Here is a 15,149-nt window from a genome sequence, read left to right as displayed (position 1 = left end):
AATTTCACAGCTTTTAATAATTTTTGTTTTAAACTGTGACTGTTGATAGTTCAAGCTGCCTTCCACACTTCAGTCGTGAAGTGCAAAAATATCTTTGCATAGCCCTTGCATAGTCTACCGCCCTGACTATGCGGGAGGGAAGAAAAGACTTTTAAAAGAGTTTCTGTGACCCTAAGAATAGTAGTTTCCGATACTGTAACTCACTGCAGAGTATTGTATCTTAACCACACAGTTGTTCCTGTGCACCTTATACCTTCCACCTGTCTTCTACTGAGGTCTAAATACACAAAAATACAATCACAGTGGTGTTCCTCCTTACTCCTACTTCACACTTGTAAAAAACTGGTTTGTAAAAAATTGCGCTCCTTAGTGAATGTATGAGCTGGGAGTAAGTGGGGAAGAAATGAAGCACCTCACTCCCCCATTGGCTGGAAAATTTGTTCTGTTATTCTTAGCAACCTAATACAGTATATCATGTATCTTACAATAAGGTAACTCACACCTCTCCATTCAGAGACTCTGGAGCTGGGGTGATTGCAGTGTAAACCCGATTAACTGTTAGTGTACCCCCCCCCCCCCCCCCAAATTTTAACATGCTAGATAAGTATTGCATTAGTGATAGAATACTGCCATGAACAGCTCTTTTCAAGAATGCACTTTGTGCTTTGCTCTGTTCTTTGTTCCTTCAGAAGAAGATTAATTTGCATGAAATGCAGTTCTTCTAGGAAAATATATTTCCTTATTACAGATATCAAGCATCTCTGTTCTCCTTTTTCAAAGCATCCCATTAAAAAGGAAGTTCAGCCTTGTAGACATATGGGCCAGCTTGAAGGATTAGCTGCTTCTGGTTACATTATCAATTCATTTTTTCTGGTGAGGCTGATTTCAAGAGCCCAATATTTATTAAATGTTTTGTTTTGCTATATTTTTAACATGAGATAGCAATGGGTGACTTTTGTGGGCTGGCTTAGTAAAAGTAGCTTTACATTGTGTCTTACAGACCAACAGCAAAAGTCAGGACATCTTTGCATTCTTAATTTTGCTAAGCTTAGAATGGCTGCATATGTTAAATAATGTGATTTTTCCCTTTGTTTATGGTAAATGAGTTGGCAAGCCTCAGAACTGTTCAGGCAACAAACCTTTGACATGCTTTTCGGTTATGCAAGAGTGGTGCCTGGGACACAAAGCATTCAAGCTTGATTCTTCAACCCCTAATTCTCAAAACTGGTAGTGCAAAGAGAGAAACTTATCATACAGGAAACTGCCTTTCTATGATACTGCATAAAAGGCTGTGCAGCAAACTATATTTTAAATAGCACACATCCAAAATGCTCCAACAATACTCATAGACTATATGTCAGTACTCAGTAGTATGAAGCGTGTGGTAAAACTGTCACGGCATCAGTGGAAATGGTGGTTTGAGAAGGTTGAGTCTCTTGATCACAGATGGCATGAGGTTCACCAAAGTGACCTATGCTCTAACTATGTGTTGCGTAGTCTTTCTAGTTCAGATGAGCAGTGTGAGTAACAGTTTTAAGACTAGGTATCACACATAGCTCACATGTTAAAAAAAACAACCAAAAAGGCATATACAGTGTGAAGGTAAAACTGACTATTTTAGGGCAATTTCCAAATCATTTGTGGATGCACCTCCTCAGTGAGCCAAGTTCATTACCACTAATGTAAAATACTAGAAGATACTTTTCATGTCCTCAGACAGAGCTACACTGTAAATGCAGTCTGCATGCATTCAGCAAACTCAAAAGCAAGCTTTACCACATCATGTGCACTGCTTAACACTTAACTTGAAAACTGAAACTGAAAATTACATTCTTGCTTGTCACAACCCATACATCTACCCTTCCAAGCCATAGAAGTTATGCTAGCACTGATGGTTTGTTTCCAAAATTGCTGTCCATTGGTTGTGAGCAGCGGCCTGCGTTGGGAGTTTGAGCAAATCAGACTTTTGAGCAAGAAGTAAACAGACTCTACGTGGTGTCCTGGCAATGCTGAAATAAGGAAACAATCAAATGTGATTGGAAAGGCCATCTCTGTATTTCTTATGCCTGATATGTAATGATCTGTCCATTTTTTGAGCAGTGGTAACACATTGAAAAAATGTTCATTTATAAACTCTCCTCATCCAGTCTCTGTAGGTTTTCTGTGACACCTACTGTGAATCATGAGCAATCACGTCTTTCATGTCCTGTAAGAGGTGGTACAGGGTGAGCGGGGTAATTTTAAAGGGTTTGAATTACTTGTTTCAAACAAATTTCTCACTCAAAAAACAAACACAAACAAATGAAAAAAACAAACAAACAAAAACACAAAACAGTTCAGTTTTAAAGCATTTTTATTACTTTTGCTTACACTCCATGTAATAAGCAACCTCACAAAATAATACTGAACAATATTTCAGTGACCTAACTGCAGAGAATGATTTTTTAAGCCTCACAATACTTCTGCTTAATTAAATCAAAATACTTCTGCTTAATTAAACGACCTGGCTGAGATATCTTTCTTGCCATGCGTAATATGAAATGGAACGTTTATAAGTGAATCATCTAAAGCTGTCCTAGATAAATTTTCCAAAATAAAATGTTCTGTCTTTTAAATTTTAGCAATCTTCGTGTCGATAACTTTGAACAGAGATATGTAAATAACGGCATGTCATATGAGTGTAGCCTTAAATATATTTGCACGTAGCTCTGGTAACAGATTCTGGTGCGGCTGATTCTTAGGGCTGTAGTGTGATGACATTTACTGTCTTGGTTTAGCTGTAGCGAAGCTGAAGTCAGCGTGTGTTCCAAACAGTCGGTCCCAGTGACTAAAATGAGGTGCAAAGTTTGTATTAGGTTTCTGATGGTGTACATCATGTTTGTTAGGCCCTCCGTAAATCCCAAAGGGAATTAGTCGAGACGTGGACCAGGGGAAATCGTACCCACAGTGATCCTCCACTGACACATAAACATGCAACACCATAAAAACCCACGTCGTGAGCAGGTGGCATTTTAGCAACAGCGGATTGAGCGTGGTCCAGAAGCCCACCGTGACAAGCTCCCACCCTCCAAGACATTGTGTGGCCAGGGCGAAAGGAGCGGAGTAGTTGTGATGGATGGCATGAAAAGTCACGTACAACCAGCGCACTTTATGATGCAGCAGGTGCCATATAAAATACTGCAAGTCAAAAAGCAGAAGATTACCCGCCACTCCACCTATGAGCTCCCACAAAGTTGGTGCTCGCTCCGGTAAAGGAACAGGTGGTCTCCATGCCCACTGGGCCACGGCAGCTGGAAATACCAGAAAAAGATGGTTACGCAAAGTGATTCCAGTGCAGTGAAGCAGCATTGCAGGTGTGGGAGTCCTGCTTGGCTGGATCTTGTAACGGTGGATCGACGGCCACTTTTCTCCCATAATGTCACAGAACAGGTAGGGAAAGCAGAACACAAAGTACGACGACACCGTCAACACGACGGGGAAAAGAGGGGATCTCAGAGTGCCGGAATGATGGAGCCGCAGATAGTCCCATAAAGGCTGAAGCACAGAATCTCCTTTCTCATAGCCGTAAAATAAAATCTCGCCCACAAGCGACAGGGTCATTTATGTAAAGTGGTCAACAGATTATATTAGATTATAAGGATACTGACGCGCAGATACCACTTGCACATCATTAGGTGTCCCTCTACAAGAGTACAGACAAAGATATCAAGTGACATGGCGTTTAAATTACTCTCTCCTCCCATCTGACGCATTTTGAATCAGTTACATCTTTCTTAAATGTTAAACGAGTAAAAATGTCTCACAAAGCCGTATTTACTACAACGAGCTGCTCAAATTGTTGCTTTAGGTACAGGCAGCTGTTCAGATTGATAATTCAGAAACATAGTTAGAAGATAAAATATCTAGTCCAACTTGTTTGGAATGATAGGAATTTTAGAAATTATAATTTCGATTTTAGTAGGATAAATTCTCAGGTGTGATTAAAAAATAATCTTAAGTATCCTTCCTCAAGCAAACCGTTCATTTCGTCTAAAATTTGCGAAACGTGTACTCCGTACCACTAGAGGACGACAAACCACTATCAATCCTCTGAGATTTTAGAGGGGTGTTGATTACGTCACGAGCAAAGAGAGGATAGAGAACTGTCAACATCAGCACTTACAAAGTATAGGTTATAGCCTTCTTTGGAATTATTGTTATTATTATTTACATTCATATTTAGTTTGTATAGAGATCTGTTTAAAGACTAAAAACCGAAATAAGTTGAACATGGAGCCCACGTCAGCAGAAAGCGATCAGGTCAGAAAATCCTTTCTCCGTTTAATTACGGCCGGGTCTAAGTCCAACTGAACTTATCTCCTCCGGAATATTTGAGTCCTTTAGTCTTTGTGAAAGTTAGAGTGTGTTTTAAATGATTATTGAAAGCTGAGGCAGAATCAAACTAAACTAAAGTGACTCTAAGGTTGATATTCTAACAAGTTAAGTTAACAACGTAGCCTTTATAGTTCATTGTTTCAAACATCAAAACACTCCTTCCTGAAATAATAATAAGACATCGGGTTGCAGTCATTTAAATTGAACGGTGGCTGTTTTCTACACAGTAATATATTAAATCCAGTCAGTTAACGTAATTTCTTTCCACCGCAAAGAAATTACCCGCGTTAAAACAAAAGGACATCAACAAAACTTTTCAAAGGGGTAACAAAGGGAAGAAAACTAGAAAAGACAATACTTTGGTTTGTCATAAGTCAGTGTTTTACAGTTAAGGTTACTTGTGTGAAAGGAGCAAAGGTCCAAGACTTTATCACCATCTACTCTATCATCATCTTTGTTTAAACAGCAGTTAAGCAATATCCAAAGTCATGACTGACCTGTGCTTATTTTTTTTCTTTTTTTTTTTTAACTGTACCATAGGCATTTCTCATGGTTACCCTGATCAGGGCTTAAACTTAAAAGAAGATTACAGTCAAAGTATTTTCCAAGCTAAAACATGCCATTGGAAAACCCTTTGACTGAACTTACAGCCTCCCTCCTGCTGTGAAGTGTAGTAAGGTTATGAGGCAGTGTCTGAGGGGCTCACTGGGTGCGGCTTTCACAAGGCATCATTGCCTTTAATATCAGTAATAAGAGCCAACATAAACTGCTGATCTGCAGTCTTGGTTTCTGGCCAGGAAAGATAGAATTCAGTAGTGTAGTGTAATGAGTGGGACAGGTAACAAGCCTCGAGCAAAAGAGGTAACTGTTGTTGTGCACAGGCTTCACGATTCACTCAGAACTGGTCTGACCTGTGATTCAAAGAGCTTTTCCCATGTGTTCAAGTCTTTGATGCAGAGCTCTTGAAAATCAGCACATCACTTAGATGGATAACTTAGCTACTACCATGGTCCACCTCCATAAGGATACTGATTTATTCTCTGACCCAGGTTGGAGACAGTGGTCCTCTCAGTACTTTCCCTCAGAGAAGTCCGTACGTGTCTGATGAGAGAAATACACTCCCAACAACTACCTAAATAACCTTTTATTCATGCATTGATTCCTTTAACAGTGTTTAGATGCTGAAAAAGCAGAGGAGCCCCCGCTTCTGTCCCAAACCGAAAAAGAAAACAGTATCCAGACAGACAAGGGGATCCAGAGGGTGCAGCCCTCAGTTCACCAGAGCCAGCAGTTATGCCGTTTTTACTCCCAGGGAAAGCACTGTCACTATGGGAGGAGGTGCCGCTTCATGCACCAGAGAAGTGAAGCCACTGAGGCACTGAGGAGTTTGGAAAACATGGGTGAGGAGAAACCTGAACCCCCCAAAGACAAGGAGGAAGATGCCAGCAGAGACCAAAGAGACGGCGATCACACGTCAGCCGTGCATGGCGGCTCTGAAAACGTGAGGCACCATCATTCCACAGGCCATAAGATCACTCCAGGCAAACAGGAGAGAACCAGGAAACCCTGCCGGTATTTTCTGTCTGGGTTCTGTGCTATGGAGGATAGGTGTCGTTTCTGGCACCCCCAGGACCTCCCGCCGGTGGAGGATCAGCAGGGCCCCAAGCCCATGAGAAGCACCAGGCCTGTCAGCAGGGCTCCCGTAACTCGCCCATCAGCGGTGAAGGAGGAGGCCAAACTGGCCGACCTCACTGAAGACGTGTGCAGGGAGCTTCGCGACACAGAGATCTCCCAGCTTATGAAGAGATTTCCAAAGGACAAACTTATTGTGCAAGAGAGAGAAGATGGCAAGCTCACATACTACAGAGTCACAGTGGAGGCCACTGATCCAGACTGGGTAAAGACCACATCCTCGTGTTTAGACCACACAGACGTGTGCCTGTATGTCTGAACACACTGTGCAGTTTTAACTCGTAAATTCCTCTAGAAAGTACGAAGTGAATAGCCTTGTATATCCCCCCACTTGTTTTTTGCCCCTTAATCTTTGGACTGTTCAACCAGTACCATTCAAACAAATCTACAGAGCGAATCCTATTAGAAACGGCTTTGGGGAATTTGCAGAATATTGTGGAAACAAATATCCCTGTACATTTTTACCATTTAAACATATATATTAGTAAAGTCAATAGACAGCATGCTTAGCAAAACTCGGACTCATTTCGGTTATTGCACATCATTTGTTATGTGATGTGTATATGTTGTACATAAATATGCACATCATATTTGTTAAACGTAGCATACATCATTAATATGTTAATGTTTTGAGACCTTTCATGATTATGTCCTCTTAGCATCATATTAAAAATGTATCAGTTTGCACATTTTACATGTATTTTTCATGATTTATTGGACTCAACATTTTTTTAAAAAGTGATTGTCACATTAACAATACTGTAACATTTTTTTAACAGCCTTTTGACTTGAAAGAAATTGACATCATGGTCAGTTTTCCAGACAACTACCCTCAGGAGGTATGTAGGATCATTGATGTCTTTCAAATTCATATTATTTGTTCATTCAGCGACAGTGAAAAGCAATCCGTGCAGGCAATTTGAAGTAAGTGCAAGTGTAGCCAAATGAAATGGTTTTTTGTTAACTCTTTCAGGTATTCACAGTGGATGTGCCAGAGGATCAAGACTTGCCCTCTGTGATGGGAAGGTAATAGCCATGAATATTATTTATCGTTTTACACTGCTCCTAAAGATCAAACCGGTACATAAGCCTGAATCTGGAACCTGTCCCTCTTGTCACAGACATGTGCAGCAGGCGTCTCAGGAGTGGCTGCAGGCCAAGCATGCCACTGGTCAGCTGATGGGGAAAGTGGAACTGCTGTTTCGCCCGTACCTCCGCTGGCTGGACCGCAGCATGGAGAGACTTTTCACTGAGGGGGCCAGGCAGGTAAGGGCACAGCTCCACCACCCCCTCCCCACCCCGATGCCTAACACTGGTATGTTTACCCCACAGTGGGAAATGCAGTATGAAGGCTCAGAGCTTCATCAGTGCTGTAGTCAGGTCTGTGTAAAAAGATGTCTGACATTTTGATGCCTTTCAACATTCTCTGATGTTGGCGAAAAAGGCTTTACTCTTGTCTGTTTGATTCCGTTTGAAAGGCGAATGACGAGTTTGGTGATTGCTATGGTAACACTGTAAGCAACATCCACACACATACACCGTAGAATACAGTGTTCAAAAAGGACGAGGACACAGGGATGTTCTACAAGGTGGTGAATCTGGGACAGATGTTCGTTGTTGCATCTGGTGTGGTTCAGAGCAGTGTCTATGTGTAAGGGTCTTTCAGGAAAGCTTCAAATTTTTCACCTTTTCATCATCATGTTTTCTACTTAAAACAACTCTAGGGACAGGGACTTGATGAATTATACATAAAGTCTAAACTATACATAAACTATACATGACCATAAACTAGACATGAATTCAAGAACTCGTTTATACACATCCTGGGCCTTTCTTGGCCTTATGTGATCCTTTTGTTCTCAGTCATAACAACTCTGATGCTGTTATGTTGAAACCCACCATTGGAATGGTATCAGTTTGAAGGAGGAACAGGAAACTTAGTATTTACATTTCTGCATTAGACTGACATCTCATGACAACATTATGATCATAGTGACAAACTGTAACTGCCTACATTTTTAGTGTCTCTTGGCATGCTTGACGCCTCCCTCTCTCTCCAGCTGAAAAAAGAGATAGACATGGAAAAGGCTGGAATTCAGTTTGTGCCGTACCAGCAACTCCAGGCAGTCGTGTTGAAGAAGACAGCTGATGGCAAACCTGACGCAGAACCTGATGATCCCGCCCACTCTGGAGAATCAGAGGGAGAGAGTGAGGAGGAAGAGGAGGATGACGGAGAGGAAGGGATGGAGCATGCAGAGCTTGGCAGTGACGGGGAAGAGGGACGCAGCCGGCAGGTGGAGAACATTAAAAGCAGCGAACCACGCCGGGGCACAGAGATCAAACTGCAGGGGCTGAGTCTGGGAGAGAACACTGCTACTGTGGTGGCCAGAAATATCACTGTATCCCTGCAGTGTAGCAGGTAAATAGATAAATAAACAGGTAAACAAAACAAGCAAACAAACAAAATAAAAATTAAGCAGATAAATAAAATAACAAAAAAATGTCTGTAATATCTCAATATAGTCAATTTACACTTTTTTGATCAATTTCAGTTCTCCTACTTTTATTTTTGAGTTTAAACACAGGTACTGTTAACAAAACAATGTTCAAAGAATTAGAGGAAAGCTTTAATATGATTTGCAAATGACCCATGCTGATTTGGCTGTGTGTGTGTGTGTGTGTGTGTGTGTGCGCTTGTGTCTGTCCCTCTGTCTAAGGTGTAAGGTGACCTCTGACCTGACTCTGAGTGGTCGTGTGCCCTGCACTGCTCAGTGTGAGAAATGTGGGGCCGGGATCTCTGCCACATTCAGACCCAGCATGCTGCACCATTACAGCGACGTACTGGGTTATCTGGACCTGAACGGGGCAGTACCAGTAGACCTGGTGCTGCAGGCCTGTGACCTGGTTGTGGGCTGCCTTAGCTGCTCTAGTGAAGACATTGTTCAGGTACAAACCTGAGAACTTCACCGTAAAGAGAGAAATGATAATCATGAAATAAAAGTTTTTTTGTTTTTTTTTTTGCTGAAGATATCCCAGAGACATTGCAGAGGCATTGATAATGATGATAATCTCTGTTATTGACTTTGCCCATCAAACCTATAACATCATCTCCACACCCATCCACCCTCTTCCTCTTTCTCCCCTCCTTCTGTCTGTGTCTATCTCTCCCCTAGAACGTGTCTTATGGTCAAAACAAAGAGACAAACTGCCAGCACTGTCACAGCAAACTTGCTCTCAATGTGGACTCCACAAGCTTCAAATATATCCAGCCTCAGTCAAGGAAACCAGCAGGTTAAACGTTTTTACAGACACTAGTCTAGTCTTTATTCTCTTTACAGTATCTGCAGTCATTGTCGTTGCCTAGCAGTAAGAGAAACAAAGCAATGTGTTGCTCTGATGAAGAGTGCCACCTAACCAAATAAAGGTAAATATGTAATAGGACCAGTGATGTGTATTTATTTCTCTGTTGTGAATAATATCTGCAGTGAGCGATATGTTGTCTCCGTTGCAGGACAGAGTGGATCTGCTGCATTTGGTCGCCAATACTTTAGGGACCCTGCTGTGCAGCGTGGGAAACCCCTTCCAGACAAAGGTGCCTGTAGGCATTATAAACAGAGCCATCGCTGGTTGAGGTAAGCCTGTTTAACCTAGGGCCTCACACTGGCCTGTTATCTTAGCATCATATTACCAATGGCCTACAAGGTTTTATGTTTACTTGGATTGGAATTAACAATATGCCCCATAGCTCTTCTCAAGGTCTGCTCTGATTCTTTTGTTCTTTTTTTTTTCTGAAGGGCCGCTGTTTTTTTGGGGGTTTTTTCTTGGGTCATATTCAGGTCACAAAACGTTTTGTCTGCTACTCTAATCCCTTGAACCCTGCTCTCGCAAACCTCTCTGGTCACATTTATCTGGGGCAATTCTGTGAACGTCTCGGCTTCCCTGTCGCTTGTCTGCCAGGTTTCCGTGTTGCGGCCGGGCATATCCCTGCGACGTGTGCCACGATGAGGATCAGGATCACCTGATGGAGCTGGCCACCAGAATGATCTGCGGTTTCTGTGCCAAAGAACAGGTGAGCTACCTTGGGCCCTGACAAAACGGGATCAGGATAGACTGTGTCTCAATCCTGAATAATCCTTCGCATTTATGAGAGAAAATTAGCGCCAGATTGGTCAGTTTTACAATAACTCTGCGTCATTTGGTATTGACCTAATTTCTTTTGGTGTCAGCAAAACAAACAATCAAAAGAAAGATTAGTGTGTTGTCTGTGCTCATAAACATGTAGACGAATAGCAGGTTTTTTTTTTTCTGGCTCTTACCTGTAGCCTTACAGTAATGACAAACCCTGTGTGAGCTGTGGAGGAATGATGACTAGAACAGCCTACACGAGCCACTGGGAGGGCGGACTGGGTTGCAGGAACAAGGCTAAAATGAGCAGGTAAATTATGTTTTGCTGTAGTACCATGATTCTTTTTTTTTTTCATGAATAAATCCCCCTTAACACCAAAACAACCTTACAGTCTATCACTGAGAGCTCCAGAACAGCTCCTGTATGAAACCAGGTCGATATCGGTTCGTAAAACCTGTCAGATGATTGTGAATCATTGAGAAGGAGACCGAGAGCACAACAGCCGAGATTCTTCATAGATTCAGTTCATCCTGGTGCACTATCACATAACAGTGCACGCTGCACTTCACACTGACTGACAAATTTCACATCTAAAATATGGTGTCTGACATTTTTTCCCCGTCCTCATTTTTCCATGAACTGTCTTTGAACTGTGTATTTATGCCTCGTATGTACCTGAACTGGTCATGAACTGGGCAAAGTGACTTTTTTGGTACATGACTTCTGTGTGAACTCTTTGTTGGGACAATATGGGACATTGTAGTAATGTAACCTGGCCATGAACCTATCTGTCTTTGCTCTATCGTTCTTTGCTCCATAGGAACGATCGTCACAAGTACCTGAACACATGTAAAACGGTTTCAAGAAAAGCCAAGGCTGAGAAGAAATAAAAGAAATTGCCTTAGAATCATGCCTGTATTCAGTTACAAAGAGATGTTGGATGAATCAACTGTATAAATCCAATGAATCAGTCATATTTTAACAGTCAGCAGTGATTACAGCCTCAAATTAGTTAAATTTGATGGTTCCTGAACCTCATTAAAGTATATTTAAATCACATGCTGGAGTTTCAGTGTAATCATGCAGAAATACATTAACATATACAAAACATACCGTGATTATATTACTTCAATTCCAATGTCAAATTACATTTCAAATCATTTTTCAATGTAAATAATATGTAAACAAATAAAAGGAGAGCATTCTACTGAAGAGTGGAATTTGTGTTTCTTTCTGTATTTCACAAGCATGTCAAACCACAGAAGTTTAACAATACTACATCAAATAAGAAAGTTCAAAGCAGACACATGTCTGTAAATTCTTGTTTAGATTAATTTGAAAATTCAGAATTTTATGATCTTAGAAACAAGCCCATTTAACAGCACTATATGTTCCTCATATGTGACACAAAATCCTGCCAGTAATTATTCCCTTTCATTATTCAAAAATATGACCCGTTTCATTTAAGACAGTTACATGTGTATATTAAACATGTGAAAATGATGAAAAGGACTAGTGAAAATATACACAATGTGCAATGAGACACTTGAATGAAAGGGGTTAAATGCTCCCTCTCTAATATCCAAAGCTATCTCCAACATGTTCAGTATGTGTTAAATCTCCCATGAATAATCCACATATCTACATAGGGGTTAAATGATAAAAAAAAAAATCTTGGCTCAAGAATTAGGCAAAAGTCCTTCCTGCAATCCCCAAAGCAAAACGGAAACTAGGTTATTCCCAAAGGTTCTCCCTCATTTCTGGACTTAGTGGGTCTGAGTAATCCTCCACAACATGGACTTACTGGTGGACTTGGATCCTGTTTGAAGAAAGAAAAAAAAGGGGGGGGAGGAGAAAATGCTGTATCATGACTTTGCAGGAGGTCCCGGTCATCAGCTTGCAGATATAAATAGGGTTGAGCCCTCACGCTTCATTGTGCTTCAACCACGGTTCTGACAAACAGACGCAGAGAAACCAGAGGATGTGGAACAGCAGCGAAGTTCCCCTGCAGCTCCCAGGCTCCAGGTCCTCCGACCGACTCTTACAGCCTTTGTGGAACTATCTGATCTTCCACCACTACTCTCTGGTCTCCTCACCATTCTTCCCGGTCCTGCTTGCCTTTTCCAGCTATTTCATCTTCAGTCTTCCCTTTGCCATCGTGGATCTTCTGGGAGAACGAGCCTCGGTGTTCTACCGCTACAAGATTCAGAAGGAGAGGCGTCCCACCCTGAGGATGATGGCCAAGAGTCTGGGGATGGCCGTCTACAACCACTTGGTGTTCGTGGTGCCAGCCGTGGTGATCAATAACGTTGTGATGCCAGCACCGCCGCTGCCTACCGTTGCACCCACGCTCTGGGAGCTGGTCTCAGGGGGATTGGGTGCCCTTCTCATTTTCGATACTCAGTACTTCCTGTGGCACATGGTGCACCACAAAAATCCTCACCTGTACAAGTGGGTCCATGCCATTCACCACGACTACATCTCCCCTTTCTCCTGGTCCACTCAACATCTCAGCGCTGTTGAACTGATGACGGTGGGATTCTGGAGCAACCTTGACCCCATCCTGCTCCAGTGCCACCCTCTGACCACTTGGACCCTCACCGTTTTCAGTATCTGGTTGTCTGTTGAGGACCACATCGGATACGACTTGCCTTGGACTCCCAGTCACCTAGTGCCGTTTGGACTGCTCGGAGGTGCCATGGCTCACGACATGCACCACCAAAAACCAAGTAGTAACTTTGCACCTTTCTTCAGTCACTGGGACAAACTCTTCGGGACTGCCTCTACCTATGTAAAACCAACTGAGACAGTATCTTCCAGCTTGAAAGAAGCTTAAATGAATTTATAGATAGAAGTGTAAATACAAAACATTCTGCATGAGTTAATGAAGGTTTTTGTAGTGTTTTTACCATTGTTTTCTGTGCATTGCTGGCTTTAATAAAATATATTTTTTATATGTATGTTTCTCTGTGTATAATTATTGATATTATGAACACAAAAATGAATGTTGTGTCTGTGAGTATACACACACACACTGTATATACATATATACTCATATATATATATATATATATAAGGACACGTTCTTTTTTTCCATTCGTGGTTGCGGCGAAATAGGGCAAATCAAAGGCTATGTTTCTAAATTCACCTGACGATGGCAGCATACGATCTCTAATTGACTCTACAAAAGAGCGGTCTTTACAAACACCGCACTCAGGAAATCACCACTGAAGCAGAAGTGGCCGTCTTGTGACCTATAGCCGAACTCAGTAGATTACGAAAATTTACAGTCTTCTTACATAAACAGCATAATATCTTGTAACTAATCGGATTATAGAGCAAGAGTTCGTTAGCCAACTGTCGATTTGATGCAACTATATCCACAGGAACTACCTAACAGTAAATTCTGCAAGACTCCAAAATCCACCACTCTGCAAAGATTAAGCTCATTAGTCGGCTAACCGGAGGTCAGTGTCGGGCATATCAACATTGTATTAGTTATATTAAAGCCGTAACTGTGAACAAAGCAACAAATTGTTATTTGACGCAACCGATAAGGGTTTTACAAGCTCTTTGTTTCATTCATGTGTATCAGTTTACTTCCACCAAATTGCAGTACCTTTGTCAAGTGGTCGCGATTGAGATTTAATTCATCAGGCCAGATGGTAGCTTTTAAGTCTAATTACCACAAAGAAGAATAGCTGATTTTTAACTTTCCCCCCCTACAAAGATACCCTTTGGCATGGTTTAACTGTAGGCATATCATTATCAGAGCTGAGAGACATGAATATGGAGAAATACTTAAACGTGTTATATTTTTACTAAAATTTTGCAATTCATGTGAGTCATTATGCATGCTTATTACATACATCAATTACATTTTCTGGGACATTTGAGGGTGGAAAAAAAACATATTCCAGTCCCCCAGTTCTGACAGATGGCATTCCTTGTTTTAATAATTTAAAATGGCCCTGTATGGAAGGAGCAAAAACTAGTGACTTGTTGAGCTAAAAATAATAAAGTACATGTTCCCAGACTAGCTTGTCTCTGCCAGAAAGCATCAGTGTGTATACTTTGACAGACAGGGTGTGGAGATGTGGAGGCCGCTTAAATCCCTCTCCTAGGACCCCTGGACAAGTCGGCATGTCACGCTGCCAGGCACTTAAGATAAAAAAAGGATTTCCTGGATTTGTTTACAGGTAGCAGTGCTGACAGATTTAGAGATAAAAACAGAGAAGGTATATTTGGTACCTGTTGGTCTCTTGTGTCTTACATTACAATTGAAAGAAGGAATTATTTCTTTATAAAACGTGCAAATTCTCAAGTAATCAAGGTCGTAAAAAACGACATAAATGATACCTTGTGTTAATCCAATTTCATTGCTTTAGGTCTATGTCAGTGTCTGATCAGACATGTACAGACCATCCTGAAAGAGCAGAGACAAAATGCAAGACTTGTATGGATCAGATCACCTGGATGTTCTGGATCATACCGAGTATGCCTTTAATACCTCTGAAACAGACTCATTTGAGATGCCTGGGCATACACTTGAAAAATGTCACCCACTCATGCAACAGGCAGGAAGAAAGAGAGAGCGAGAGAGAGAGAGAGAGAGTCTGACCTTACTGTTGATCTCTGAGGCAGTGACTCAAAATGTTCAGTGAGGGAAAGGTTCCTTCTGAATTCTGTGTGACAGGATACATGGGATCAACAGAAAATCCCCGCATGTGGAATCCATACATTTACATTACATTGCTTCTTTATCTTACAGAATATGGACGATTGTCTGCACACTCATAATGGCAGCTTATCTTCAGATGCAAATGTTTATAAAATGCCATAAAAATCCAGCATCCAGCAAATTTATTTATTTATTTGTTTGTGTGTTTACTTTACCAGTGGGGAGGAAACAGCTGCAGAGTACATTTTCTTTCCTGACCCAAGCTCCAAACATGAT

General features: G+C 41.5%; 3 protein-coding genes across 3 annotated transcripts; 2 read left to right on the top strand and 1 right to left on the bottom strand.

Annotated features, from left to right (window-relative positions):
- Positions 1–2,760: 2,760 nt before the first annotated feature.
- Positions 2,761–3,600, bottom strand: ch25hl1.2 (cholesterol 25-hydroxylase like 1, tandem duplicate 2). The gene has a single exon (XM_030766041.1). The coding sequence runs from the start codon at positions 3,598–3,600 to the stop codon at positions 2,761–2,763; it is 840 nt and encodes a 279-aa protein (XP_030621901.1).
- Positions 3,601–4,141: 541 nt separating this feature from the next.
- si:dkey-24l11.2 (uncharacterized) lies at positions 4,142–11,251 on the top strand. Its single transcript, XM_030766037.1, has 13 exons — positions 4,142–4,299; positions 5,546–5,847; positions 5,881–6,271; positions 6,846–6,905; positions 7,040–7,092; positions 7,188–7,332; positions 8,127–8,485; positions 8,784–9,012; positions 9,240–9,357; positions 9,578–9,698; positions 10,024–10,135; positions 10,389–10,501; positions 11,013–11,251. The coding sequence occupies exons 1-13, from the start codon at positions 4,270–4,272 to the stop codon at positions 11,080–11,082; spliced, it is 2,103 nt and encodes a 700-aa protein (XP_030621897.1). The 5' UTR covers positions 4,142–4,269; the 3' UTR covers positions 11,083–11,251.
- Positions 11,252–12,173: 922 nt separating this feature from the next.
- On the top strand, positions 12,174–13,028 carry ch25hl1.1 (cholesterol 25-hydroxylase like 1, tandem duplicate 1). Its single transcript, XM_030765335.1, has one exon. It carries the CDS (start codon positions 12,174–12,176, stop codon positions 13,026–13,028), a length of 855 nt encoding a protein of 284 aa, XP_030621195.1.
- Positions 13,029–15,149: the final 2,121 nt, after the last annotated feature.

The sequence above is a fragment of the Chanos chanos genome, chromosome 2 (genome assembly GCF_902362185.1).
Source record: "Chanos chanos chromosome 2, fChaCha1.1, whole genome shotgun sequence".
Taxonomy (NCBI): Eukaryota; Metazoa; Chordata; class Actinopteri; order Gonorynchiformes; family Chanidae; genus Chanos; species Chanos chanos.
This window is presented reverse-complemented; position numbering and strand designations above follow the sequence as displayed.